This window comes from Syngnathoides biaculeatus, chromosome 9, assembly GCF_019802595.1.
Source record: "Syngnathoides biaculeatus isolate LvHL_M chromosome 9, ASM1980259v1, whole genome shotgun sequence".
In the NCBI taxonomy this organism is placed as follows: Eukaryota; Metazoa; Chordata; class Actinopteri; order Syngnathiformes; family Syngnathidae; genus Syngnathoides; species Syngnathoides biaculeatus.
The window spans coordinates 21,389,559-21,413,946 of record NC_084648.1 but is presented as its reverse complement, the minus strand read 5'-3'; the positions used below and the strand labels follow the sequence as shown (position 1 = coordinate 21,413,946).

The following is a 24,388-nucleotide window of genomic DNA, read 5'->3' as shown; positions in this document are numbered from 1 at the left end:
GCTTTGAGATTTCAGCGATGGGATGACCTCCACCAGGGGGCGCTCCGCCGTCGACCGGTCCTCAGGGTCGCGGGTTCCGATCCGTCCCGGCCTGTGTGGCGCTTTGCGTGGCAGCTCTGAAATGCCCATAGGTCAGAACTTCAGTGCCGGCGGTCGTTGTCTTGTTCGGATGCGCCCTGCGATCGGCCGGCGACCAGTCCGGAGTGCGCCCGGGCCCGGTCAGCTTGGACGAACGTCGCCACGCCGGAAGATGAATGAACGAATAACGCCGCGAGCGCGTTTTGCCTTTGTAGAGAAGCAGCAAAGGAAAAGCGTGATTATGACGAAGAAAAAAAGACTCGCTGTTGCTTTTGAAAATGCTTTTATTTATCTATCTGTTACTATAAATATAACAAGGCAGGGGGAAAAAAAAAAAAAAAAGTATTTTGAATACAACCCCTCAGATAGACGTCAGTCTTCGTAGGTCTACAAAGGTAAAAGCAAACGTTGGCAATAAAGGCACACGTTAGCGCGAGTTAGCGTGGCGGCCACGACCAGGAAGTGACTTTGGTCAAACCCAAAGCGAAAAGCCTTTTCGCAGCTGTCGTTATCGGCTGGCCCGGCCCGAACCCGAACCCGAACTCTGCGTTACTTCGGCGCTGCGAAAGGCCACCGCGGTGTTCTGATCAAATGGAGTTCAAAGACCCGCTCGCAACGCAAAATCCACTTCAACATTGGAAAAGAAAAACAAAACAAAACAATAAGTTCAATGCTCACAACTACTCGACGCTTGCAAGAAACAACAACAACAACAACAAAAATCTACTTTTGTTACTCAGACTTTAAAAATCCCTAAAAAAAATGTTAATAAAGAAAAGTTTTCGAATATATTAGACCTTTCCTTCTCACTTCATACACGGCATATGGAATGCATATATTACTAATTAAATACATCCTGATGTTTCACCATCACACAAGGAAAAAAAAGGTGTGGAGTAAAAATGGGGAGTTGGGCGAAACTAAAAAAATCCTTTTTGTCACGTTTTTATCATTGCTTAACGTGCGTGTGTGTGTGTGTTGCGTAATTTTGGCTGTTCGGTTACGCAGAATCCTAACCGTGGGAACCGCTGACTTCATGTGAATAATCACCGTCCTCATCACGGACTCGACGCAAACGGCGTTTTGGATCGCACGTGCCTCTTAAACGTCGATAAGCGGATCTCGCGGGGCCGAGCGGCGGAACGTTTCCTTCCGCCGTCGTCGTCCCGGAGCCAGAACCGTTCGAGGCTCTTTCCGCTTTTGTCGGGAAAGGCACAGTTTTAAGTGTTAGGAAGAAAAAAGGAGCGGGAAAAGTTTGTTGTCCGGCGCTGCGTTTTAGTATCCTGGAGGCCGGCTCGCTTGCTAGCTTGCTAGCTTGCCCGGCCAACTCAGCAAACAGAAAACGCTTCCAATATTTGTTCACCTTTCACGTGTCATATAATCATGATAAAAACACACGATATGAATGAAAAAATGTTCAGTCCTGTCCCCGGTGGGGGGGGACCCCACGTAGGCGACGTCACCGTCAGAAAAGACGTTAGCGTTGCTTATTGTCGGCCCAACGACAACAGCAGAGGAAGTTCTGGGGACGTTTCTTCAAATAATCCGACGAGCGTCTTCAAAAAGTTCAAGCGGCGGCGCTGAAACAAAGCAAAGCTCGAAAACCTTCATTTGGAAAAGAACAAAAAGCAGCTAAGTAGCAAACAGGCCAAAACTGTCTGAAGCAAAAACATTCAAGCGGCCTGGACGGACAGCGCCGCCTCACCTCCGTACGAGCGACTAAAATCAACTAAAAGACACAAACGGAGGAAAACAACAACAACAAGAACCCGAAAACATCGATGAGTATATGCAAAGCGTTTGGCCTCAGTGGTATCCTTTTGTGTCAGCAGTTGGCAACTTTTTCTTCTCTCACTTTCACCCCGAAAGCTACAGTAGTACAACCTTAAATACAGCAGATGTCCTCTCTTCATAAATACTTGAATGTACCTTCGGGCTTCCGACCAAGGGGGCCTCGTTTTGCTCGCGGTCGGCCGTACCCGCTTCCGCCTCTTCCGATCGGCGCGGGACAACGGGTGGGGGGCGGGGGCGTCGTTTCACCACGCGCTCGTGGCGGTGGCCGAAGGCCGTCCGGCGGCGGATCGGTCGCAGGCGGAAGAACGAGCTCAGTACTGGTAGACGTCGTGCACGGGCAACTGGAAGGCCGCGGCCGGGAAGGCCTGCGGCACGGCGTAGCCGGCGTAGCCTCCGTAGGTCGCGTTCTTCTGCAGCGCGGCCAGAGCGGCCGTGTTGGCCGCGTAGTTCGCCACGGGGACGTATCCCGCGCCGTACAGGCCGCCGGCCGCTTGGATGCGCGGCACGTTGTGCGCCACGGCGTAGACGGGAGTGATCGGACGACCCTGCGGAAGAAGATCAACGGCGGTTAGGAAGGGAAGAAATAGCCCGCCGGTGACAAAGTCTGGGGCCCCCCCCCCCCCCGGCCTCACTTTGTCTGGCCCACTAAAGAAAACGCAGGTTGTCCGTTCGGTTCTTTCACTTTGGACAGAAAATGCATGCGCTCCTTCTCGCTTGCGAGCACAAATTGCACGGTACTTGGATTCGAAAAAAATCCCATTTCATATGCGCAGGGATTGGTGGCATCGTGCGGCCACGGGAACCCGGTGACTGCCAATTCCTGGAAGGAAAACATTTGCCTGAACGGGAGAAACACGAGCAGGATCCAGCTGGCTAGTTGGAAGGTCTGTTAGGACGTTAGGAATGTTAGGACGGACGACCCGGGATCCTGCTTAAATGAAACCATTTCAAGCTTTCCCGGCACATATGATTCACAAAAGCCGTTTTTCATTGGTGTTTGTTCGGGAAAGGTACACGGGGTGATGATTGGATTCAGATTCGGAACCGTTTTTGAAGAAGCGATCAGGATTTTGTGGGCCTAAACCGCCACTGGCCGAACTTGAGGACTTCCGACTTGAGAGTGGAGCTCGCGCTTGGTTGCGGACGTTTGGGCTGCGGATGCGCCAACATCCGCGCGATCAGCGAGCGCGCTCGCCAAAAAGTTTCTTCACGACGTCAATAAAGCCAACAAAGGAAAGGCCGCAACGCTTGTGTTGTTGCTTTCTGGACACTTCGAAATTGAAATACTGGCCCGTATTCGAATTTTTGGAGAACTTTTTTTTTTTTTTTTTTAAATCTGAAGTCACTCACAAGTTACTCTCTCCTTGAGTATTTTCTTCGTTGAGTACTGGCTCCTACTCACGGTAAACATTTGAACTGCCGAGTCATACTGTGTTACTCGAGTCCACCTCCGGTGAAGACCGAGACGACGCGAGCGCAGCAACTCTTCGATAAGCTCCACTAAAGTTTCGAGCGTTCAAACAACACCAAACGTAAAAAAAAAAAAAAAAAGCGTCGTCTGACAGCGTCCATCAGACAATTCCGCACAATTATTTCCGTACTCTCGACAACGCCCTGAAATAGAAGGAAGTTCAAAAAGTTCAAAACTGCGATGGAAACATGCAGTCAGAAAGAGGAAGTCGGCCAATTGTGCCTCGGTTCCTACCTGAAAAGGCGGCGGAGTGGAAACCGGCAGGACGGCGGCGGCGGGAGCCGCGGCGTGTTCGGGGTGTTGCATGGCCAGGGGGTTAAGAAGATGCTCCACCGCGTGGACCTTGCCCTCCTCCATCAGCTTGGCAGCGGGGGCGGCGCCGAACACCGGGTACTGGCCGGCCAGGGTCGGCAAGGCCACTGCAACGGGACGCAGACGTGAGGCGCCGTTTGGTCGACGGGCAGAAGGAGACAACAAGGCGACGCGTCGTCTGGCTAACAGCAGAAGACCAGCGCATTCGGTACATCCACCCATGCTCAAAAAGACAGAAAGGAGAGCAAAGCGAAGAAGCTTGAAGGACGGAAGGAATGTTAGGACGGAAGACTCGGATCGGACGGACGGCGCTCAGCTCTGCTTTTTTTTTTTTTTTTTCCCCCGCCGTCCGAGCCAAGCTTCCCACGAGCAGACGGACGGCAAAATCTTTCACCGTCAACTGAAGATCAAGATTCACGTTTTCTGAAGTGTCGTCCGTGCCTCGCTTCTCCTCGCCGACGGACCTGACGCGGTAGCTCGTTTACGTTTCGGGATCGGACCGTTGCCGACTCGACGACGCTCCCCTGCGATCGGCGTCTTCGTATTCGCGTCCGGGGCAAAACCGCAAGAGGTTTTCTCGCCTTTGCTACAAGACCGCGTTTCGACGCAACAAAGTCCACTCGAGCCCGACGGGGTTGGCACTGTGAAGCTAGCGTGACAGCGTAGAACGCCGCCTCACGTCGCCAGCGAAAAGACGCAACGGGGCTCAGAGCTGCCTTGACAAGTATGTCCCCAAAAAGTCGTTGAAAACACGCCTCTTTCTATTTTTACATGACGCAAACCTGATCTGAAAAAAGGGTGCGGGTTTTGTGCGCACTCCAGCAGACGCACCGCATTATCGATCGCAGCCAAGTAGAGCAGGTTGCAAGTTTCTTTTCCGTCGCAAAAGCGACGCCACGACCGACGGGTACTCTCTGCAGTTGAGTGAATTCCCGCCCTCGGGCGCCGTTCCGGGAAACTGTTCCTGCTTTCGTTTTCATCTGTGATCGTTGAAAACATTCCGGGCGATTGAGTCCAAGTCAATTTCAAACAGGGGCGTCCCTCAACGTATCCTCGGCTCACGCTGACTCCAAACGTTTCTTTGAATGAGAGATCACAAGTGTGGACACTTTGGAGTGATTGCTGAGAAAAACATTTCTTCGCCTTGCGAGACGCTTTCGACTTTTGGTTCCGGTCTTGCCAGGCGAACGGCCACGGAACACAAAATTCATCCATTGGCTTTTTTTTTGTTTTTGTTTTGAATTTCAAAGTACGTTTTTGGGCGTGTGATTGGATGTGGAACTTCAATTGAGTCCAAATGTGGCTTTGCAAATCTCTCTAAAGAAAATCCACAAGATTTCAGTGCGCATTATTTACAGCCATGATCAGACAAACAGCAGCACCCAATGATTATTTGTCATAATAATAATTCATTGTCAAATGTACTGGAATCTTTTTTGTAAACAATTGAAATCTAATTTTTTTTTTTTTTTTTTTCCAGAGCAAAAAGATTTCATTTGCCTCGCACGTAGTTACGCCTGCCCACCCTGGCTGTTGTTCGATCACGCTAACAACGCTAACGACGCTTATGCAACCTTGCTAGCCAGCGGCAGATTCTGAAGTCGTTGTAAAACGGGCCACCCGGAGAGTCTCCAGACGGCCCGTTTCTGGAGGCCACGTTGGAAAGAGGCAGTTGCGATTGCTCGGCAAATGTTTCCCGCTCCAATCTCGGGTTGTTTTGAGGTGGTCCAGTTCTTTCTTCTTGGAGGGAAAAGTAGCTCCGCCGTGACAAGATCAATGCTAACCTCGTTCAATGTAGAGCGATAGAGAGGCGTACAATACGACGCGCCCTTTTTCCTCGATCCTGCGGCCATCTCGCAAGGTTATTAGCAGAACGTTGTCATCCGCGCGAAGGCTCCAACGGACGACGTTCTTTGGGCGTTAACGTCAAAGAGCCGATCGCACAAGAAAGGACGCAATTTGGCGAGTGTTATTTTGATTTAGCAAGGAGTTATTCGGCGGAGAAAGACAGAAGGAATCACTTCTCACAGCTCATTGGACAAATCAAGGTCATCGGGAGCAGGAAAAGGAAAGAGATTGAAGGTTTTAGTGGAGGCTTTTGAGATGGGTGAGGGTAGGGATGGCTACGTCTATCTCACTGACTTGTGCCTGGTTTGATGGCAACCGGGTTGACGGAGGCAGCGAGCTCCAGACTGGGCATCAGTTCATAGGACTTTTCGGGCAGCTTGGTCTTACCCTCGTGGTAGCGGCTGTAGATGCCACGACCGGCAGAGTAACCCCCCAGGTACGAGCCCCGAGGACCGGGGGTCCGGTTACCTGTGGCGGCGCGACCACGACCTCGCACGGTACCTGCTTGAATACAACGGGTCAGCGGATTACTGGGGGGGGAAATGCTTTGGGGCTTCCTAAGGAGATTGGATTCGGCGCTTAAAAAAAATAATAATAAAAAAAAAAAAACGCTAAAAATGGATCGGTGATGGTGTCGATGTGGCCGACGTGGCATTATTCTCTTTGGGGGCGCGTCGAAGGAGACCGAGCGGCAGGAAAGGGATGGTGTTATGTTAGGAAATGTATAGCGTGTCACATAGCAAGAAGGCTCACGGTTCATTGAGAGAATGAGTGGAAATGAGCGATTACCATTGTGCTGTATCAATGAGGCTCCTTTGGAGAGAGAACCACAACAAAATCAGGATTGCTGAAAGTCAAATTGATTTTCCCGCTTCCGCTCTATTCGACCGGTCATCAAAGGTCACGCAGGATTAGCATTTGTGACGTAATCAGCCCGTCGCCGACGTTCATGATTTGAAGGAAAGACCTTTTGTTCATTCGAGTCTATCTCGATCGATCCCCTTAAACGTCAGTCGTTTTTGCAGCGACCCCCGTTGAGCAAAAAAAACAACTGATGTCTGGCAAGAAGAAAAAGTTCTAACCTTTGACAAAGTAGTCCCTGTTGGGTCCGACGAGTGTGCTGTAGGGATAACCGTAGTAGGCCAAAGTGTAAGGGTCGCACTGGTAGACAAAGTTCTGCTGCGGAGTTTCTGGAGCAGCGGAAACCCCCTTGGAGGCCTTCTGGCGGGAGTACTGCTCTTTGTCGACCGGCTTGGCGAGCGTGACCTCGACGCAGGAGCCCTCCACCTCCGTCCCGTTCAGTTGGTCCATGGCCAGCACGGCGTCGTCGCGGGACGCAAAGTGAACGAAGGCGTAGTCGCGGATTTTCTTCACTCGCTCCACGCAGCCCGGGTTCCACTGACTGAACACCTGGCCCACGAAGAAAGTCAGCCGACCCGGCGGGACCGTCGTCACGTAAAACGTACCTGCTTAATGGTTTCCTCGCTGGTCTCCATCATGAGATTCCTGACGTAGAGAATTTTCACCGTCTCCATGACATCTTCATCGACGTCGATTTCCGGCTCCGCCCAGTCCACCGCGATCTGGTGACCCCACAGCTGAATGCGCCCGGGCATCAGTTTCCGGCGGGCCATGGCGGCCGCGCGGTGCGACTCGTACTCCACGAAGGCGAAGCCGCGGTTCTTCATCTTGTCTGCGGCGCTGGCGTAGACGATCACGTCCAACACGCCCTCCGTCACTTTGGAGACCTCCTCCAGAATCTCCTCGCGCTTTTTGGTCTTGGGGATGCCGCCGATGAAAAGACGGCAGTTGTCCACAGAGGAGCAGACCCCGAGGAGTCGCCCGGGCCGCACCTCGTAGTTGTTGAGCTCCCGCACGGCCCGTTTGGCCTCGTGCTTCTCGGTGTACATCACGAAGGCGTAGCCTCGGTTCTTGCCGTCAAAGTCCATCATCAGGCGCATCTCGTAGATGCGTCCCACGGACTCGAAGACGGGCACCAGCTCGTCCTCGTAAACGTCTCTCGGGATCTTGCCCACGAAGATCTCACATCCCCGCGGGGGAGACGGGCCGTTCCAAGCGGGAGGGGGCCCGTATTTGCGTTGGCCGTTTTCCTGGACCATCCCGTAGCCGCTGCGTTCCATCAGGGCCACCAGCGCCGCCTCGTTGGGAGCGCCCGCGACGCCCTCGGGAATGCTGATGTGTCCCAGGACGGCGCGGTGGGGTGCGGCGCCGGGTTTGCCGGGCTTGGAGGGGGCGGTGTTGGTGCTCATAGCTGAAGGGGAAGCTGAATCTTCGGCTGTCATTCTGACAAAAACAGCCAATGAGAGGTGTGGCCTAAAGGGTGGTGGTGGTGGTGGTGGTGGTGGGGGGGGGGGGAGACAAACACATTGGGAGGAATCACTCTACTATTTCGAAAAGACTTCGCCAATAAAAGTGGAAGACGATCGGCTAGCGAGGCTCGCGCTCCCTCGCGCTTATCGGTAGCTTTACGACCTTGTTTTGTTCGCTTCCTAATACGCTTTCGGGATCGCTGACCCCATAAGAGAAATTGCCAAGTCATAAAACCGTAAACTTTGGTCCGAGGTTCACGGAGGTCAGCTCGCTCACATGTTCCCCACGACTGAGGCCGTACCTTGGCGCGCGTTAACGTCTTCTCCTGCTCATTTCATTCGGAGAATAATACCGCAAAGTGTGTGTGTGTACGTGCATTCTCTTTATTAATACTGTAACCGAGCCGTAAAAAGAACAGAGAACAATCGGCTTCCTCAGCGTAAACCTCTTATTTCTCAACACTGGCGCCATTGAGAAAGCAAAATTCCAGCGGCGTTCAGTCCCTAATCGCCGCGATGTGAGGAAGGCGATCATCTCGGACGGCGCGCGAGCGGGCGTGCGTGCGGTTTGCTTCTTGCCATCCACATTTGACGGCCATCAAAAAAAAAAAAAAACGCTAACGCGGGCTTTCATTTCACCTGAGCCCCCCGCCCCCCACCCCGGCGACACGCACACACCTGATCGCTAGCTTCCTTCCTCGGGCTACAAACTACACGCACGAAAACGTTCTGGATTGTAAACGAAGCGCGTAGCCATCAAACTTGAGATTGGTCCGAAGTGCAAGCGTGGAGAGTTGGTGGGGGGGGCTCCTGAGCAGGAGGTCAAGGTGACATTTTTGGGTTTTTTTCATGGACACTTCACAGACCTGCATGTCTTGCTTTTAAATGAAATGAGTCCGTTTTCTTGACCAAACACGAATAAGAACCCAGCGGAGGATTAAAAGGCCAGCAAGGAGGACGCCGAGTCCCTCCAATCAGGACTCAAAGTGCGCTTGTGCGTCGGGTGAGCGCAGCAGCGGGTCGATGATTAACCAAAGTATGGCCACAAATTCTAGCTTGGTAAGCTTTGACTCACAAGTCAGCGGCCGGATCTCCTTTTCAGAGCAAAAAGAAGAAGACGACGACGACGACTCGCTCCCGTCCGGCGGCTTCGGATTTCGCCCCGCAAGCGGAAGGACCTTCGAGGCCTCGGAAGTCAGCGAGCGGCGAAAGGCCGGGAACGAATGAACGAGGGGAAAAGTTAAAGGGCAAAAACTTGATTGGCTAATCGGCCAGGTTAGCAATGGCGGAAAGCTGTCGCCTTGTTTATCATTGACAGAAGCGCCTGATTCCCTGCGGATTAACGACGTGACCCGGCCGAGGGAAGGAATCGAGGTTCACGAGCAGCCGTAAACCTGGACGCCGGCGTACGCCGGGTCCGGACTCGAGTCCGCGCGGCAGGAAGAAGACAGAATTGCGCATTCGGACTGTGTCGGACTCGGGAACGCCTGCGCCAAACGTTCCATCGTTACAGAGAGAAAAAAACAAAAACAAAAACTCGAATCTACTTCCAATTTCAAGGCAAGAAACCAATGAAATGTGACATTGTTTGACGTTTTGCTTTGGTTTCAGAACAAACGAAAGCATCACTTGTGCTTTCCAGCCCTAAATAACAAAAATACATCTTGGACTGTGGCACCGAGCGGTTCCCCGTCGCACCGAGCGGGCAGGTGCATTATCGCGGCCGCATCCTACCGACTTTTGTCTCCTTCTCATTGTGCTCCATCTGAGGGCAAAAACGCAGCCGACGTGTCTCGCTGGCTTTGCGCGGCCCAAAGAGGCCCGGCTCCAACAACAAACCCAACTTTGTGCTTCTTCAACACGCACGCACGCACAAACAGGTTCAAATTTCCCTTCCCGGGTCGAGCAGAATGTCAGCCGGAAGTGAGGCAAGCGAGAAAGAAGGAGAAGCCGAGAGAGGCCATAGCTACCGACGTGGCTTGACTGCGCTCCTCGGCCTCCGCCGCCGTCTGCTCCGGGAAGTGCCGCTCCGCCTCCGGCGAGAGAGGCAGGTACGGCGCGGCACTGAGCGCGGCGGGACGGGACGGGACGGGACGGGACGGGACGGGACGAGCCGGCCGCCGGCAGGCGGAGGGATGGAGGGGGCGGAGCTTCGACAGGTGCTAACGTGCGCGCCCCAGAGAGCGACAGACGCCCGATGGGAAATGCGCTCGGCTTTTCTGCTGAGGGAGGCACAAGAGCAGAGAAAAGTGGAGAAAAACAGGAAGCTTTAGGAAACATCCTCGTCTTTTTTTTTGGGGGGGGGTCCCGTGTTGTTTGCCTTGTCGGCTTCACTTACGCAAACAACGCACGCCTTCCTGGGCAGCCGAGAGAGCGAGACCGAGTGCAAAGTCCCGCAAAGACGGGAGGACGTGCTCGTGTAGTTTCAGTGTAAAAAAAAGAAAGAAAGAAAGAAAGAAAGAAAAAGGGAGTGAAGGACAAAACGGAGACGACGGATGAAAGTCTCGCTGTGTGGTCATCAGCTGCTAGTGAAACTGGCCTCACTCCTTAACGACCGGGAAAACAAGCGATAAGGAAGACCAAACGGAGACCACAACAAAAGGGGGAGGGGGCTTGAAGTTCTTTCAATCCAACACAAAAAAACAGAAAAGAAAGAAATGGGGGGGGGGGGGGGGGGAGAGAAGGACAATTTGCTGCGAGGAGGTCAAGAAACACACAAAACTTAAGAAACGCATCAGGTGTTGCGAGTGCACCGAGTCAGGTGCGGTATTTCAGAGCTTGACCTTTGAACTCCCCCAGGAAGAACCCGCCGGCAAATATTGGCTCGCAAATAGAAGCGCGATTGGCGACCCCACCCCTGTCCGAAGATAGCACCCCCGCGGCCCTCGTGAGGAGAAAAAGCGGCGAGGCGCGATCGCACTTGTCACGTGGAAATCTTTCCGGACTGATGAATGCGACTTTTCTGAGCCTCTGCTCGGTTTGTTCGCTGATCTCAATCAAGAGCGATTTCCACATTTTTCTTTCAGCTAATGAGTGACTTAGCACAAAGACACCTCGGAAGATGCAACGCGACAACAAGTTAAAGTTGTCACTGTGTGACTTTGTTGTGCGTCCGGGACGGCCGCACACTGGCAGGAATCTGCCGAGCACGCAAAAAGGCAGGAATAAAGTCAGCAATAAAACTTTGCTGGTAATCAGTATCTTGCTTCTGCAAGTCATCCAGCAAAGTAAATAGAAAGCGCGTCACGTGTGCAGAGGTCGCAGAGAGCGACGTGACCTGCGGTGGGGGGGGGGGGGGTCTGGGGGGCCTGTTGAGGCTCACGCCGCAGCTTCCAGGAAGCACTTCCTGCCGCTCGGACGGCTTCAACTCCTTCAAAATCCAACATTTCCTGTTGTGATTTCGGACAAAAAGCTTTTTTGGAGCAAGAGCAGAAGTAGCAGCAGTAGAAGAAGCAGAGGAGTTTCCCCAACACGTTTAAGTTATTTTCGGGAGGCGTTTTGGGCAACAACAACAAAAAACAACGGCGACCTTGGAAGTGTGTCTGATTGAACAAATGGACCTACCAAAAAACCGGAAGATTTGCGTTGAATTTCGCTGCGAGAAAGCGGCGCCGCCGACGCAGGTGCTACGTGGAGCACGTCATCGCTGCGTGTGACTCGAATCAATCAATCAATCAATCACGAGAGAGATGAGCCCCGCGAGACGGCAACATTTCTTTGGACACCCAAAAGCTGAGCGGGTCAATCAGCATGCGGGCGACGGCGGCCGCGTGACCGACCCATTCGAAAGTGGCCTTTCGAGACACTCGCACCTTCATTCACCCCCCCCAGAATTTCTTGAACGGCCGGCCTTTTCCTGCCGGTGTCACTCGTTTCTTTCGTCTCTGCCGCCCGCCGCACGTTTGTGTAACCCCCTCTCCTCTTTTCGGTTGGGGGGGGGCATGTCAATCTCATCAAGATCCAAATTTAGCACATCGCAGCTAATCGTGTACGTCACCAGGCGTAAAATGTAATGATTGGTAATTCATTGATAGCGTTGCGTCAACTGAAACTTGACTTTTCCAAACCGCTAACATTGCAGCGGGCGGCACGGTACCCGAGCGCTTACACGTCTGCGCCGTAGTTCCCAAGATCCGGCTTTAAGTCTCGACTGCAGCCGCGAGTGCTTGTCGGCCATTTTTGGGGGTGCTCTTGAAATGAATCCCAGCAGCCCGAAAGGTCTCCACCCTCCTTTGGAGGAGTTTCAGAGTTTGGGTGGGTTTTCTTCCACCAAAATATTCGTCTCAGCCTCAGTGAAGACTCAAAATCCAGGAAATCAGACGGGGTTTTTTTTTTTTTTTTTTTTTTTTTTTGCACGTTTCCTTAATGAGTGTGAACCCATCCTGCGTATTGACAGTAAATTGACGAAAAATGGTCCAAAAATGCTTACAATAAGTCAACGTTTTCAAGAGCAAAGACATTTTTCAAATTTTGGAATTTTAGAAAAACAACCAAAGTCAGTGCGCAATATTTGCGCGCCACATCGAATGAAGCGGTGGGCCGGATCAGGACCCCGGGCCTCAACTCGGACCCCTGATCTTCAAACGGTCCATAGGCGAATGGACCTCTGTCTCCGCGTGCCCTGCAAATGGCTGGCGACCAGTCCAGGGCGCGCCCCACCTTTCTACCGAATTCGATCAAAAACGTACGAACTTTGCATGAAGCGAAATGAAAAAGTCGACAGACGACGCAGTTGAAATGGGGAAACTGGAGACGCGTTGCTGCACGCCGCCAACACACGAGCGACGTTCCCACCGTCAAGATAAGAAGAATTCATTCTGATCGTACAAGCGTGACTGTAATACGCGAAATATGGGCCGAGTCGGGGGAGGGGTCCGAGGTGATGCCCCCCGCCATCTCACCGGGCCTCCCTTCGGCGCTCAAACGTCCTTCGCAAGCGAAGGTGACCTGAAGAATTTCAGGTCAGACGGAGGGTGCGGGCCCGCCCCCGCTTCAGCGCCGAGGGATGATTCCGCTTCATTTACCCCGAGGGCCCCCCCGCTTTCGGGAGCCAAACTCCGGCCTAGGTAAGCGAGCGTCTGCGTCGAGCCGCTTCGAGCCCAACAAAGGATCGCAGAATGGAGTCGAGATCTCGGCAGTGGGCGTCCTCGACCGACACGCGTCAGCGGTCGCGAGCGCCGGCCGAAGGCGCTTCGCCTTCTCGGCATTCCTGCGGCCAATCGGCTGCCCTGACCGAAAACTTGAAGACGATCATTCGAGGTGACGGCGACACGGTCGCTCCCGCCCGAGCGGTCCCTGAGAACAAACGCTTGAGTTTAACACTTTGGGACTTCAAGCAAGTTCATTTTACGTCGGCGTCAGCGTCCTTCGACTTCAGTCCTCGCCCTTTGCCGTCAAACGTGGGCCCGCCCGGTCCGCGAACACCGTCCGTCTTCTTGAGACGCGTGCGTGTAAAACATCGATTCCCGTCAAGGCGATGATGACAGAGTTCGTTTTGCATTAAATGGAGATCAGGCGACTCTTCGCTGGGGTAAAAGTCCACAGATTTAATGATGAAGAACCCGGAAAGCTCCGGTGATTGCGTCTCCTTTTTCTTTTTTTTTTTTTTTTTTACTTTCAACCCCCACCTTCAACAAGCGCGTGCACACACACACACACACACACACACACACACACTCCGCTGGTTCCACTGGTTTCAATGGAAAAGCTGCGCTGAGGTCGAGTCCAACTCATCATTCAAGTTCGCAATCATTTTTCACAGAGCGGCGAAAACGAGCAAGTCTCGGAAGTTTCGCCACGGAACGTACGAGTTACCCGCGCCGCCCACGTTCCAAAGCGCTCGACAAAATCCGCAGACTACGCCGGGCAAAATATTTGAAAATGGCGGCGTCGAGGCACTCCAACTGGAAGAACGGAACTTTCTTTACCTGCGGGCCACACTGAGCAGCGCAGACGCGACGGTCGAAGGTGGACTTTTCCGTCTCGATTTTGCCGACGATAGAAGCGGCGAAGCGGAGAGGGTCCCGGCTGCTGGCGCTGGCTAAGAGTGCGCAGGAAAGTAAAAGGTGCTTTTGTGTTTACTCATTGTCAATGGCCAGAAAAGAGAGGTGGGGCCATTCAGTGCAGGTAAAAACTCCCCCCCCTACCCCCACCCCCCCCCCCGCGCGCACACACACACACACCACACACACACACACACGGCCACCACCTATTTATTCGCTTTAAGCTCTCAGCTGATAAGGAATAAGACAAAGATGAGGGCGAGGCAGAAAAGGCCAGAGGTCGCGACGATCGGGGTGAAGCTCGTCTCGGTTACGGCGCCATCTCGCACGGGTGACCCCCAAAGAGGTTTTGGAAGCCTTTCGAGCAGCGTCAACATTTTTTTTGAAAGTATCCCCTCTCGCATGGACCAAAACTAGCGCGCATGCCGGGAGTTGCCACTTTGTCAAGAGAGACACGACTGGTGGGAAGTAACAAAGTACAAATACCTTGTTGTTACTCTGTAACGAAAACGCAATCAGCGGCGGGCGGCCCCGCTCGGCAAACGCGGCTGTTTGACTTCGCGGGCCGTCGACGGCGTCAACGGGCCTTTTCTTTAGCTGCAGCGGCGATCTCGACCTTTTCCCAGCGTAAACTCCACCAACAATAATCGCGACACGTTGGCACAAGCAACTCGTTCAAATCTCGGCAATATTTGTCATGGCTTTTCCACCCGTGAGCCGAAGCCAAACGCCAAAGAAAAAAAACCCGACTCTCTCCAAGTCAACTGCGACGAGAGCGCCATCCTCCTCACGGCTAGCCTCGCTTCGGGTTGTTTCTTCCTTCTCTCGGGTTAGGACCAAGTCTGTCATCTTCAAGAGCTGCCGATCAAATCCATCAAATTTGCGAACACGCAAATGACGCCCACGCCCAAAAAGAAAAACACAACGAAATAGTCACAGATGAAGAAACATTTCCTGCAAAGTGGCCTGGACAAAAAGTGATGATCCCCAAACTTTCAAGCTCCAACCCCAAAAAGATTTCCCGGTTTCACCTTATTTACGCTACGAGCAACAATCGATCACACGTAAGCGGCCCGGGCGCCGTTTGGACTTTCCATGCCGATGAAACGAAACCGTCGGCCTGGCGGGCCGAACACTTTGCATTCCAGTCATTTTTGTTGTTGTTCTTTTTTTTTTTTTTTGTGTCCGAGACGCACAAGGAATGCGCAGCCGTTCAAAAACGCAGCTTTAAACAATCGTCAACGGCGTTATCGCGCGCAATGGCGCGAGTGATACATTAACCGACGGTTCTGTTAAAGAAGGACGAGCAGTCACTGATTCTCCCGTTTTGGTCGGAACGCAAACACACACGCGCGGTGCAAAGTTTGCCAAGGGACCCGAATCCGGGGTCTAGTCAACATGAGGAAATCGGGGAGGGGAGGGGAGGGGAGGCCAAGCAAAGTCATAAAAAAAAAAAAAAAAAAAACGGGGGGGCGGGGGGGGGGGGTTTAGCCCAGATTCAGTCTTGCGAAAAGGCGGAAATGCACAAAGCTCGTGTGGACCGAGTGATACCACAAAAAAGGATTTGGAGAGGACGACAGAAGTAGTGGCAAATTCCTCCATCGGAGCGGCAAGCGTAAGAAGCAGAACCGGACGTTGGGGTCCGCTGCGGGACGACCGGCCCGTTTGGAGACAAGAATTGCGCCTGAAATAAGTCCAAAGCGACTTTGCGTGCTGATCTTTGTGCTTCCGTTTTGAGTTTGAGCGCTTGAGTCTGCTCAAATGAGTCCCCAAAAACTTGCGTGTCCTCTCGGAGGTCCTGCAAAGAGCGCTTGACTTCTTTTTGCGCTCCAGAACTTCAGCTCAGAACTTCACATGACAGTTTTGTGGTTTTTGGGACATTTTAAAATTTTCGACGTTGCGATTTCACTTCCGGTGGTCGAAGATGTTCCTCAAAAATGAAAAAATATTTCAGCACGGCGACAGTTTCGCTCTGACTTGTTTCATTGAAGTGGGGACTTTGTGAGAAATGACTCATTTTTCAAATCATCTTCAAGCTACATTCGACTGAATCCATATTTCATATGACTTGCGCCAAACAAAGTTCATCGGCATGAAATATTTTGTCTTTACAGGCTTTTCAAGTCAATGTGAGGACAAAAATGGGAACGTGCGCTTCAAATTCCATCCAAACAAAATTGAAAAACGTTCATAACTGTACACCAATCGTTCAATGGGGAAGTTTGAACGATTTCAAGAGGCTTTGGCGTCAAGATTTTTTTCACCAATATTTACCAAATATGGTCCAATCCAGTAATTGGACGCTTTGGCAGCAAATGGCCACCGCTGCGCAAGTGGACATAACTTGTGAAAAATGATTCCAAAAAAAAATAGTAAAAAGTAATAAGACAGAGGTTGCATCAAAGGTACAAAGATTACAATTGAGGCCCAAATGCGGACGTCAGCTCGTCAAAAGTGACACAAAAACTCAAACTGGCCCATTTGGAGAGAATTTGATGAGGACATTTTTTTTAGCAACTTTTCATTTGGACAGAAATAAACATCATTTATGCTAAAGAAATTGCAGTTATGTAGGAGACCATTCACAGATTATTATTTATTTTTTTTTTTTTTGGGGGGGGGGCCGTCCCATCCTGAAAGACTTTGGGAAAAATCCCACTGTCAAAAAATATGGGGGGAAAAGGAAAATGGAAAATATGTCCACGATCATTTATGACTTTGTGTCCCGCCAAGTTAAAAATTCTCTTACATGTTCTGGAAAATGTGAATCAAAATTAATAGATCAAAAAATAAATCCAAGTATGACAAACACGCGTTCGTACAGGGGGAAAAAAAAAAAAAAAAGAAGCCGTCGCAAAGGGGAAACGCGGCTTCGCTTCCTCATTCAAAAGGTTTCACCTCCCATCCTGAAAGGAGTTCGGCCAATCGCCACGTGCGGCTCAAAAAGCGCTCGGCATAATCGCGCTCACGGGATCTCCCCCCCCCCCCCCCAATCCTGACCAGAGTGGAGTCCTCTTTGGCCTACTCTTTTGTCAGCTGACACTTCAGTCATGTGTCTTGCGGCGAGCCCGCAGCAGATTGCACAATCGGTGCCAAGGACAAGGACAAGGGGGGGGGGGGGGGGGTGAAGTCAGGTAAGATAAGTCAACACGGAAGCGAGCGAACCTGAGCCGACGCCACCCGGCGGTTACGTCGCGTATTTTTCAACAAGTTTGCACAACGTCCTCCGCGGCGCAGAGGACGACAAATTGTGTAACGTCCAGACCGGGGGTGGGGGGTGTGGGGGGGGGTCGTTGCCGTGAAATCAACAGCCGCGAAGCAACCCTTTGACACATCCGCTCCGGTGACGGTTGGAGATCGGAAAAAGCAAAGGGATGCAATAGCGAGGCCACCAAACCGGACCCCCTCAACGCCGTCCGTAAAAGTTCCCAACAAAATGGGAGGAAAAGGAAAAAAACTCCTTGCCAGAGTCCAACCGTCACCCAACAACTCCGCCAACGTTTTGTTTTTTGGTTTTTGTTTTTTTTTTGGGGGGGGGGTTCGGGTTTGCGGGTCCGACATCGACGGGGCCGCGGAGGTCTCGGCCGGCTGGCGGGACTCGGCCCGGACCCGTCGCGCTACTCAACATTCGGTCTCGTGTAGTCTTTGACGATGTACGACACCGACAATTCTTTCCAGTTACACGCAAATGAGCAACATTAGCATTTGCGACAAATGAGCATTTCATTCGCGTGACCCCCCCCCCCCAGTGAGGAGAACTCGCCTGACAAAACGAGCTTGCCGACAATCTTCACTTTTGGTTAGGGTTGGGTTTTTGGGAAGAGGAACTTCCTTCTTTTCGACCGTCGCACCCTCAAACACGTTCCGGCACCAAAAGAAGCCGCTGCGATCGCACCATGAAGTGCTTCCACGCGCGAAAGACGCAAAATGGCCGAGCTGCCGACCGAACGGCGATTTGATGACAGGAAAGAAAAGGAGGCAAAACGCTTCCACCTGGCAAAACCACGTCAAGTATGCAGAAAGTATTTGTTTCACACAATTTGTTTGCTCATTTCTTCATGCTCTCCCGACCCTTGTGAGGATAAGCAGCAAACCAAAACAAAACAGACGGATGGAAGGATTTCCTTATCCCATTTTGGAACAACTTGTACACCTCGTACACAAAGAGGCGAGCGGCGGTCCGAGCGGGCTCGTCGACGCTGACCCGGGCGCGAGTCCGGCGTCAAAACCGTTTGGAAGCCGAGCTTCATTTATGACACGTTGTGGCTTGAAGTGCTTTAAAATAAAACAATCCCGTTTGTTTCCTGAGAGCAAACTGAGCTGTTAAACAGGATCGGCAAGTCGGCGGACGACTTCGCCGTCGCTGCCTCCGCGTCACCGAGCACGCCTCTGTCGCCTAGCAACGCCCGCGACAAAGGATAACAACGGCCAACGTCGCGCGCCGTGAAAAGCAATACGGAAAAGTTGCCCTTTGCGCTCGCCGGTCCTCGGTCGACGGCCCTTGGAAAAGTGGTCAAAAGGTCCGCAAACTTTGGCCCCCAAAGCCTTTCTGGGTTCACAAAACTTGCCGTCGTCTCCTCGCACCCGCAAACATTTGCTCACAAGTCAAACGCGTCGCACATTTGGACAGCTTTGCACGTTTGCGCAAGGTGGAAGTCACACAAAACCGGTTTGACGCCCGCCCGATCGGCCGCAAACTCTGAGGTCCCAACCAAAAAAAAAAAGAAAGAAAGAAAGAAAGAAAGGAGGCGAAAGGGGAAGGACAAAAACTGCACGAAAAGAAAGTTAGCGTTGGGGGGGGGGACCGAGGGGAGGATTCAGCTGTGTCACCACACGGGGTCAAAGGTGAGATGATGCAAGATGTTGTTGCGGCCTTCGCAACGGGGGGGGGATGGCCCGCCCGCCCCCCCGCACCTGTTTACACATACGCGCAAACCGGGCAGACGCTTGCGCAACGTCACAATTTGGAGGCCGGGGAGGAAAAGGCAAAAGTCCAGCGGGGAAGTGGGCCAGGCCGGCCTCGCGGTATAAGCGCATCGGACCTTCCTAAAACGGCACCGTTTGTGCGGCTCTCGCTACTGCGCACAATCCCGCTCGGTTCGACGGGTTCGGGGTGGGAATCGCCGATCCGGGCTTCCCGCGCGGACCCCGGTTCCAAATGACCGAATGTCGAAATGTGCCGGTGACCGGTCTCCGGTCTGCCACGTCTCTCGGCCAAAGTCAAGTCCACCCGCCATCCCGATCAGGGCCAGCGCAACAGGAAACGGACGGCGGAAACGCAGACCGACTCCCCGGCGTGATTTACGAGCGGGACGAGACAGTAACGGCCGGCCTCCATTTCGACCGGGTCCGTGCGGAGTCAGAAGTCTGAAATCTGCAATTTCTTCAAAATGAATGCAGTCTAGTTCCGAGTGTGCCTGGAGGGTTTGTTTTTTTTTTTTTAAAATCAAGCTCTAATAATGTTGAGCCCTTATTCAACGACAAAATTTTGGGTAGCTAAAATGCTGAGTGGCGAGTAACTCTGGGGAACCAAAAGCCTCGCTGACTGCCGGCCACAAAAGTTCACGTCGAGCCGCGTTTATGAATAAAAGCAGTACCAAAAAAAAAAAAGCAATCTCAAGATCATCTTCTGAGGACGACACCTTGTTACGCGTATCAACAGGGTTCTTGTTTTGACAACAAATCCCTGAAAGAAACGTCGAAAAACGTCAAACGAGACGGCCATTGCTGTACTAGACAAACCACGGCCCGTTGACCATTTGGGTCTGGCCCGCCAAAGACTGATCCAGAATGGCGCAAATCATCCCAAAAAAGAATGACTACGCTCACTTGACCGTGTCCGGAATGCCACCGGGGTTCCGCCAGGTGGCAGCTCCGGCGAGACGCTCACTTGACTTTGGCTCTTCGGTTTCTCCCCCCTCCTGCCTCTTGACACCTGGGATAGGGTGCGGCGCTCCCGCGACCCTTGTGAGGATAAGCGGCAAAGAAAATGGACGGATGCGTGTTTGTCCTCCGCTTCCGCTCAGAACACTCAGAACAACCGCTACGAAAGATAATCCAAGGCCAACAGCGAACGAGGAATCCGTGAATCCGGACGACACGTTCTCGGCGCGGCAGGTCCCGATGCTGACCCTTCATTTTTTTGGTGTTTTCGTGTTTTATTTGACATTCCTGCTGTTGCGACAAATGCCGCAGCAAAACCCAAACCAAAAGCCACGAGAAGTAAAAGCAGTCCGCCGAGGGTGCAGAAAAGCGTTCCGACGCTAATGCGACGAGGAACTAGCGAGGCCGACGTGCTGGCGCTTGAAGCGCTTTGCAGTTTTTTCTTCATTCCACCACGCAAAATCTTCATTGTTGCAAGGGTCGAATATGAGGAGTGGGAGGCGGAAGAATGGCGCCGTTGCGCTTTCCGGGTTTGCATTGGCCGCCGTCGACGACGTTGCGTTGACCGTTCGGCCTCCCGCGCACGGCGGACTTCGTGCTCCGCTTCCCGTCGCGAACGTGAAATGGTCACGTGACGCACGGCGGCCCGTTGTAACGATGTCAAATATATTTAAATTTTTTTTTTTTTTTGGAAGAGCCACTGCTCTTTTTTTTTTTTTTTTTTTTTTTCAGCCCCCACCCGAAACTTGATCTGGCTCGAAGGCACAAGCCGATACCGGGCTAAGGAACCCCCCCGAACATATCTGAATTCCTGTCTCGAATGAGCGCGCAAGAGCGTCGCCATCCTGTCAGGTGAGCTCCGTAATCGGAAGCGTCGTCAGGTGTGACCAGTCGCTCCGCACGACGGACACGCCTCACGTCCGAGCGCGAGACCTTTTACCACGCTGGGGGGGGGGGGGGGGGGGGGGACGTGAAAAGGCGCTTTCGGGATGTCCTTTCCTAGTTCAACAAAACCTTCCTAGTTTGAAAACGGTGTGGAAAAAGTGGCAGTCGATTAACAGGTTAGCGAGCTTACCGGGATGCATTCGTTTCCTCAAATCGGGAACAACAACCACTTTCAAAATGTTACAACACTGAATATTTTTCACGAATAGCTCCCAACAATTCATCTTTCGCGCTAGTGATACTTGAAATCCAATCAATAAAATGGCTAAGTCGCTATTTGAGCAGAGTTTTGAAAGGAACCCTCACGTACGAGACAAATTGCGTCTTTGTCCAACGTACGTGGAGAACGGAAAAACAACGAGCGGAGCGGAAACCAACCGACGCAGTTCAAAGTCAAACGGAGGAAGTCCAAAATGAGGTGCGTGCGTGCGTGCGTGCGGCATCGGCGTCACAATCAAACGGGCCAAAGGCCGAGGCCGAAGCCGAAGCGACGACCCGCTTGACCGCTTTTGGGAAAAACCCAAGCGCAACACGACGAGACGACACAGAAACAAAGAAAGACGGCGGCTGCGCCCTAACCTTGCGGTGAAGGTTCGGGCCGCGGGCCCGGTCGGCGCCGACGCAGAAGAAACGTCCTTCCGGAAAACGACGCTTTGGCCTACTTTTGGACTTGTTCTTCAGCCGGGCTCAGGTTCTCATCCCGTCAGTCCCCGGCCCCCTCCTGCCGCCGCCGCCGGCAGCTTCCCCGACGAGACTAACGTACAAAGGACGCAACGGCGGCAGACGAGGACGAGCCAAAGTTTCTGTTCCTCTTTTGTGGGGGTTTTTTTGGATTCTGACTCAGATCCTGCGCCGGCCTCTGCTCCAGTCACGACGGCGCTTCTTGTAGACGCAACAGCGGGAGACGAGGAGAGAAAGATCCGGTTTTGTTTTTTAGCTGCAAACGGAGGGAGAGATGGAGGGAGGAAGGCCAACGGTAATTAGTCAGCCTGTACCTGACTCTCAGTGACATAAGCCCCGCATTCCTGGGGGGGCGGGATCAGGGGGGAGGGCAAAAAGTTCCAGCACACCGAATGAACCCCCCCCCCCAGCGGCCGGCCGCAACTCACTCGTCACGCCACAAAATCGTCCTCCCGGCGCACCATCGCTGCGCCGCGCTGGGTGGACGTCGGCTCAGGCGTCTTCGGCGGCCGTCGCGTTTGGCCTTTTGGGCCTTTTTGGGCCTTTTTGGGCTTCTTCCCGTCCTCTCGCTCGCTCGCTCGCTCGCTCTCTGCACCTGTGTACGGCGTACACACGACTGGCAGCTTCACAAAACTCGCCAAACCAGAACGGGACGGCCCAACCCCCCTCCCTCGATGGCTCCGGATGGGAAACGCTTTCCCTCGTGTGTGCGTGCGCACGGCTGAGGCCAAACTTTGTCCCAGTGCGGCAGAAACCTGAATTGGAGCCGCGGGAGCCACATTCCACCTGAGGGCTGCGCACCTTTTAGTCGCCTCCCGCAGGTGCGAGTGCGTCACTGGCCGACGTTTCCCGCACGGCACGCCACTTTGCTATCGAGCGGACCCCCCCGTGACATCGAGCCGCCCTGACGACAACTCGCAGAAATAACAACTCGCACGCTCTCGCCTTTCTCCCCCCCGTTGCGATCTCCGGGTCAAGATGGCTGCCGACGACCGTGGGGGGCGGAGGAGGAAACAAAAACATCTCTCGCAGGCGCTTTCGCTTTCCTCTGGCGGCGGTGGGGGGGGGGGGGGGGTTATTTTTAAATGACGATTTAATGCATTCACCCGGAAGTGGGGGGCAAAATGCCACATTTTCCTTGAGCACATTTCCTTCATCAGCTTTGGCTGAAACCAATTTATTAATTCCATCCAGTTTCTCGACTTATCTCGGACGGCCTCTCGCTAATTTTGGGGCCAAAGGCGGACCGGTTCTCGGACCGCTCGGCAGTCGATTCCTGGGCCCGTACGCGAGTCGCAAAAAGTCCAAAAGATTTTTAATCCCAGGCTCAGTGCAACAATTCTCACAACTGTTTTTTGTTTCTGTACTTTCTGCTCCCTAACAAGGAGCTGAAGGGCAAAATCCACAGCAGGAGTTTGCTTCTCTTTTATTTTTCATCCATTCGTCCATTTCTTGAGCCGCTTATCCTCACAAGGGTCACGGGAGTATCGGAGCCTATCCCGGCTGTCGTCGGCCAGGAGGCGGCGCCACCTCCGACCGGCGGCAGGGCACACGGAGACAGGCGACCGTTCGCACGATGAAACCGGGGAGCCCGGAGAAAAGCGGGGGCGGGATTTGAACCTGCAACCTCACAAAGCAGATGCGCCAACCGGTTGGCCCCCGTGCCCCCATTTCCCACCAGAATTTTGCACTTCCGTTTTGTTTCCCCGATTTTGACGTCGAAGAACTTCAGTCCTGAGTCCTGATCTCCACCCGACCGACCGGGTCTGACACGGACTCGGACACTCGGTGACTACGAGCTGGGTCGGCGCTCTGATTTTGCGTACACGAGTCCGCAGCCGCGCGCAATCCTGTCGGGGACCGGGAGCCGTTGTCCAAAGAGCACATTTTCTACGTCCCGTCGTCATAACAGCCAGCAGCCCGACGCCACTCGAGAAAATTTTGTCCGAAACGCACGTGGCGAACATTTGGCGGCTTCGGCCGACTTGGCCCTCCGTCCAAGTTACGCGACGTGTCCCGAAACTGGAAGAGGAGACAGCTGAGCGACGCGCGTCGTCTGGAGCGACTTGGATTCGCTAACGTGACCAAACCAATGCGACGTACTCTACTTATGAAATGGAACATCTGCAGTTTTGCTTGATGCGACCGCGGGATTATCGTGAATTTGGACCGCTTCCATTTGCCAACACGCCTGACGTGACGGCCCGGGCGGATGAGCCCAAAAAAACGTGGTGAGAACGCCTCGTGGGAGAACCCTTCCGTGGTCGGTGTCGGCCATGTCTGGGAGCTGACCGGCGGAGAAGGCCGTGGCGGCCCCCGACGGCTCGCCGCCTCCCAAACTGTACGTGGAGTCGCGCCGCTTCCACTTCAAGAGTTTTTGGACTCTTTCCGACACGTTTCCTTCATCGCTCCCGCGGGTGCTTTCCGCACACGAGCGCTCCCCTTTCGTCGGGCCCGGTAGGCGCGAGCGCTCACTTACCTGAAAAGCTGGTAGGAATAAAAGCGGGACCGGGCGGGGCCGCCCGCTCCCTTCTTCCTTCTCCCGAGGTCTCGGCGAAGACCTTGTCGTCATGGAGACGAGGGCAGCCGGAGCGGCGACGAGCTGGAGCGACGGCACGTGCGCACGCAGAAGAAACTTGCGTGAATTCAGGAAGCCGACGTTGAGTCAGAGAGGCAAACGTTTCGACGGGGGGTTGCCCAATGCGCAAACGCTCACTTCTTAACGTACGCGCTCCAAACTTCAATTAGGCCTGACAAAAAAAAAAAAGTCAAAAGAGCAAAGACGCTACATTTGCACCACAAGCAGTAAACGAAGATGTCGTGCGTTCATAACGCAGCCAACGCTGCCGCGTATCAGACCTCCCCTCCGCTTTCATCCACAAACCGATCCCAAGGCGAGCGGCGGCGGGACTAAACCTGGACCGGTCGCCGGCCACGGACAGCTGCGCGCACACACGCAGTCCCACCCGGGGACAATTTAGAGCTGTCAATTTTTGTGGCGGGCCACGCTGTCGATCAGCATCATAGCTCACTTAACTGCCGCA

At 53.3% G+C, this 24,388-nt stretch overlaps 2 protein-coding genes across 20 annotated transcripts in view; both read right to left on the bottom strand.

Moving 5' to 3' along the window:
• Positions 1-342: 342 nt before the first annotated feature.
• rbm47 (RNA binding motif protein 47) lies at positions 343-23,962 on the bottom strand. Of its 19 annotated transcripts, XM_061829082.1 has the most exons (9): positions 21,773-22,238; positions 21,243-21,600; positions 9,804-10,055; positions 6,970-7,837; positions 6,586-6,913; positions 6,293-6,316; positions 5,798-6,007; positions 3,578-3,762; positions 343-2,417 (listed from the first exon to the last, which is right to left on the bottom strand). In XM_061829082.1, exons 4-9 carry the CDS (start codon positions 7,804-7,806, stop codon positions 2,184-2,186), a joined length of 1,818 nt encoding a protein of 605 aa, XP_061685066.1. In that variant the 5' UTR covers positions 7,807-7,837; positions 9,804-10,055; positions 21,243-21,600; positions 21,773-22,238; the 3' UTR covers positions 343-2,183. The 19 variants fall into 19 exon arrangements, with proteins under 19 accessions (XP_061685066.1, XP_061685065.1, XP_061685068.1 ...); XM_061829081.1 differs by lacking the exon at positions 21,773-22,238 and having other exon boundaries at positions 9,804-10,052; positions 21,243-21,743; XM_061829084.1 differs by lacking the exons at positions 21,243-21,600; positions 21,773-22,238 and adding an exon at positions 10,172-10,487 and having other exon boundaries at positions 9,808-10,055.
• apbb2b (amyloid beta (A4) precursor protein-binding, family B, member 2b) overlaps positions 7,801-24,388 on the bottom strand; it is a 59,515-nt gene continuing 42,927 nt past the window's right edge. The window contains exons 19-20 of the transcript XR_009796322.1: positions 23,824-24,094; positions 7,801-7,837 (exon numbers count right to left, since the gene is read on the bottom strand). The gene's annotated coding sequence lies outside the window, so the exon portion shown is untranslated. The remainder of the gene's footprint in view (positions 7,838-23,823; positions 24,095-24,388) is intronic.

Coding starts and splice junctions, on each gene's coding strand:
- rbm47 (XM_061829074.1), bottom strand. Junction 6,914..6,969: donor GCGAGGAAACCATTAAGCAG/GTACGTTTTACG, acceptor TTCGTGGGCCAG/GTGTTCAGTCAGTGGAACCC. Junction 6,317..6,585: donor CAGGGACTACTTTGTCAAAG/GTTAGAACTTTT, acceptor CTCTCTCCAAAG/GAGCCTCATTGATACAGCAC.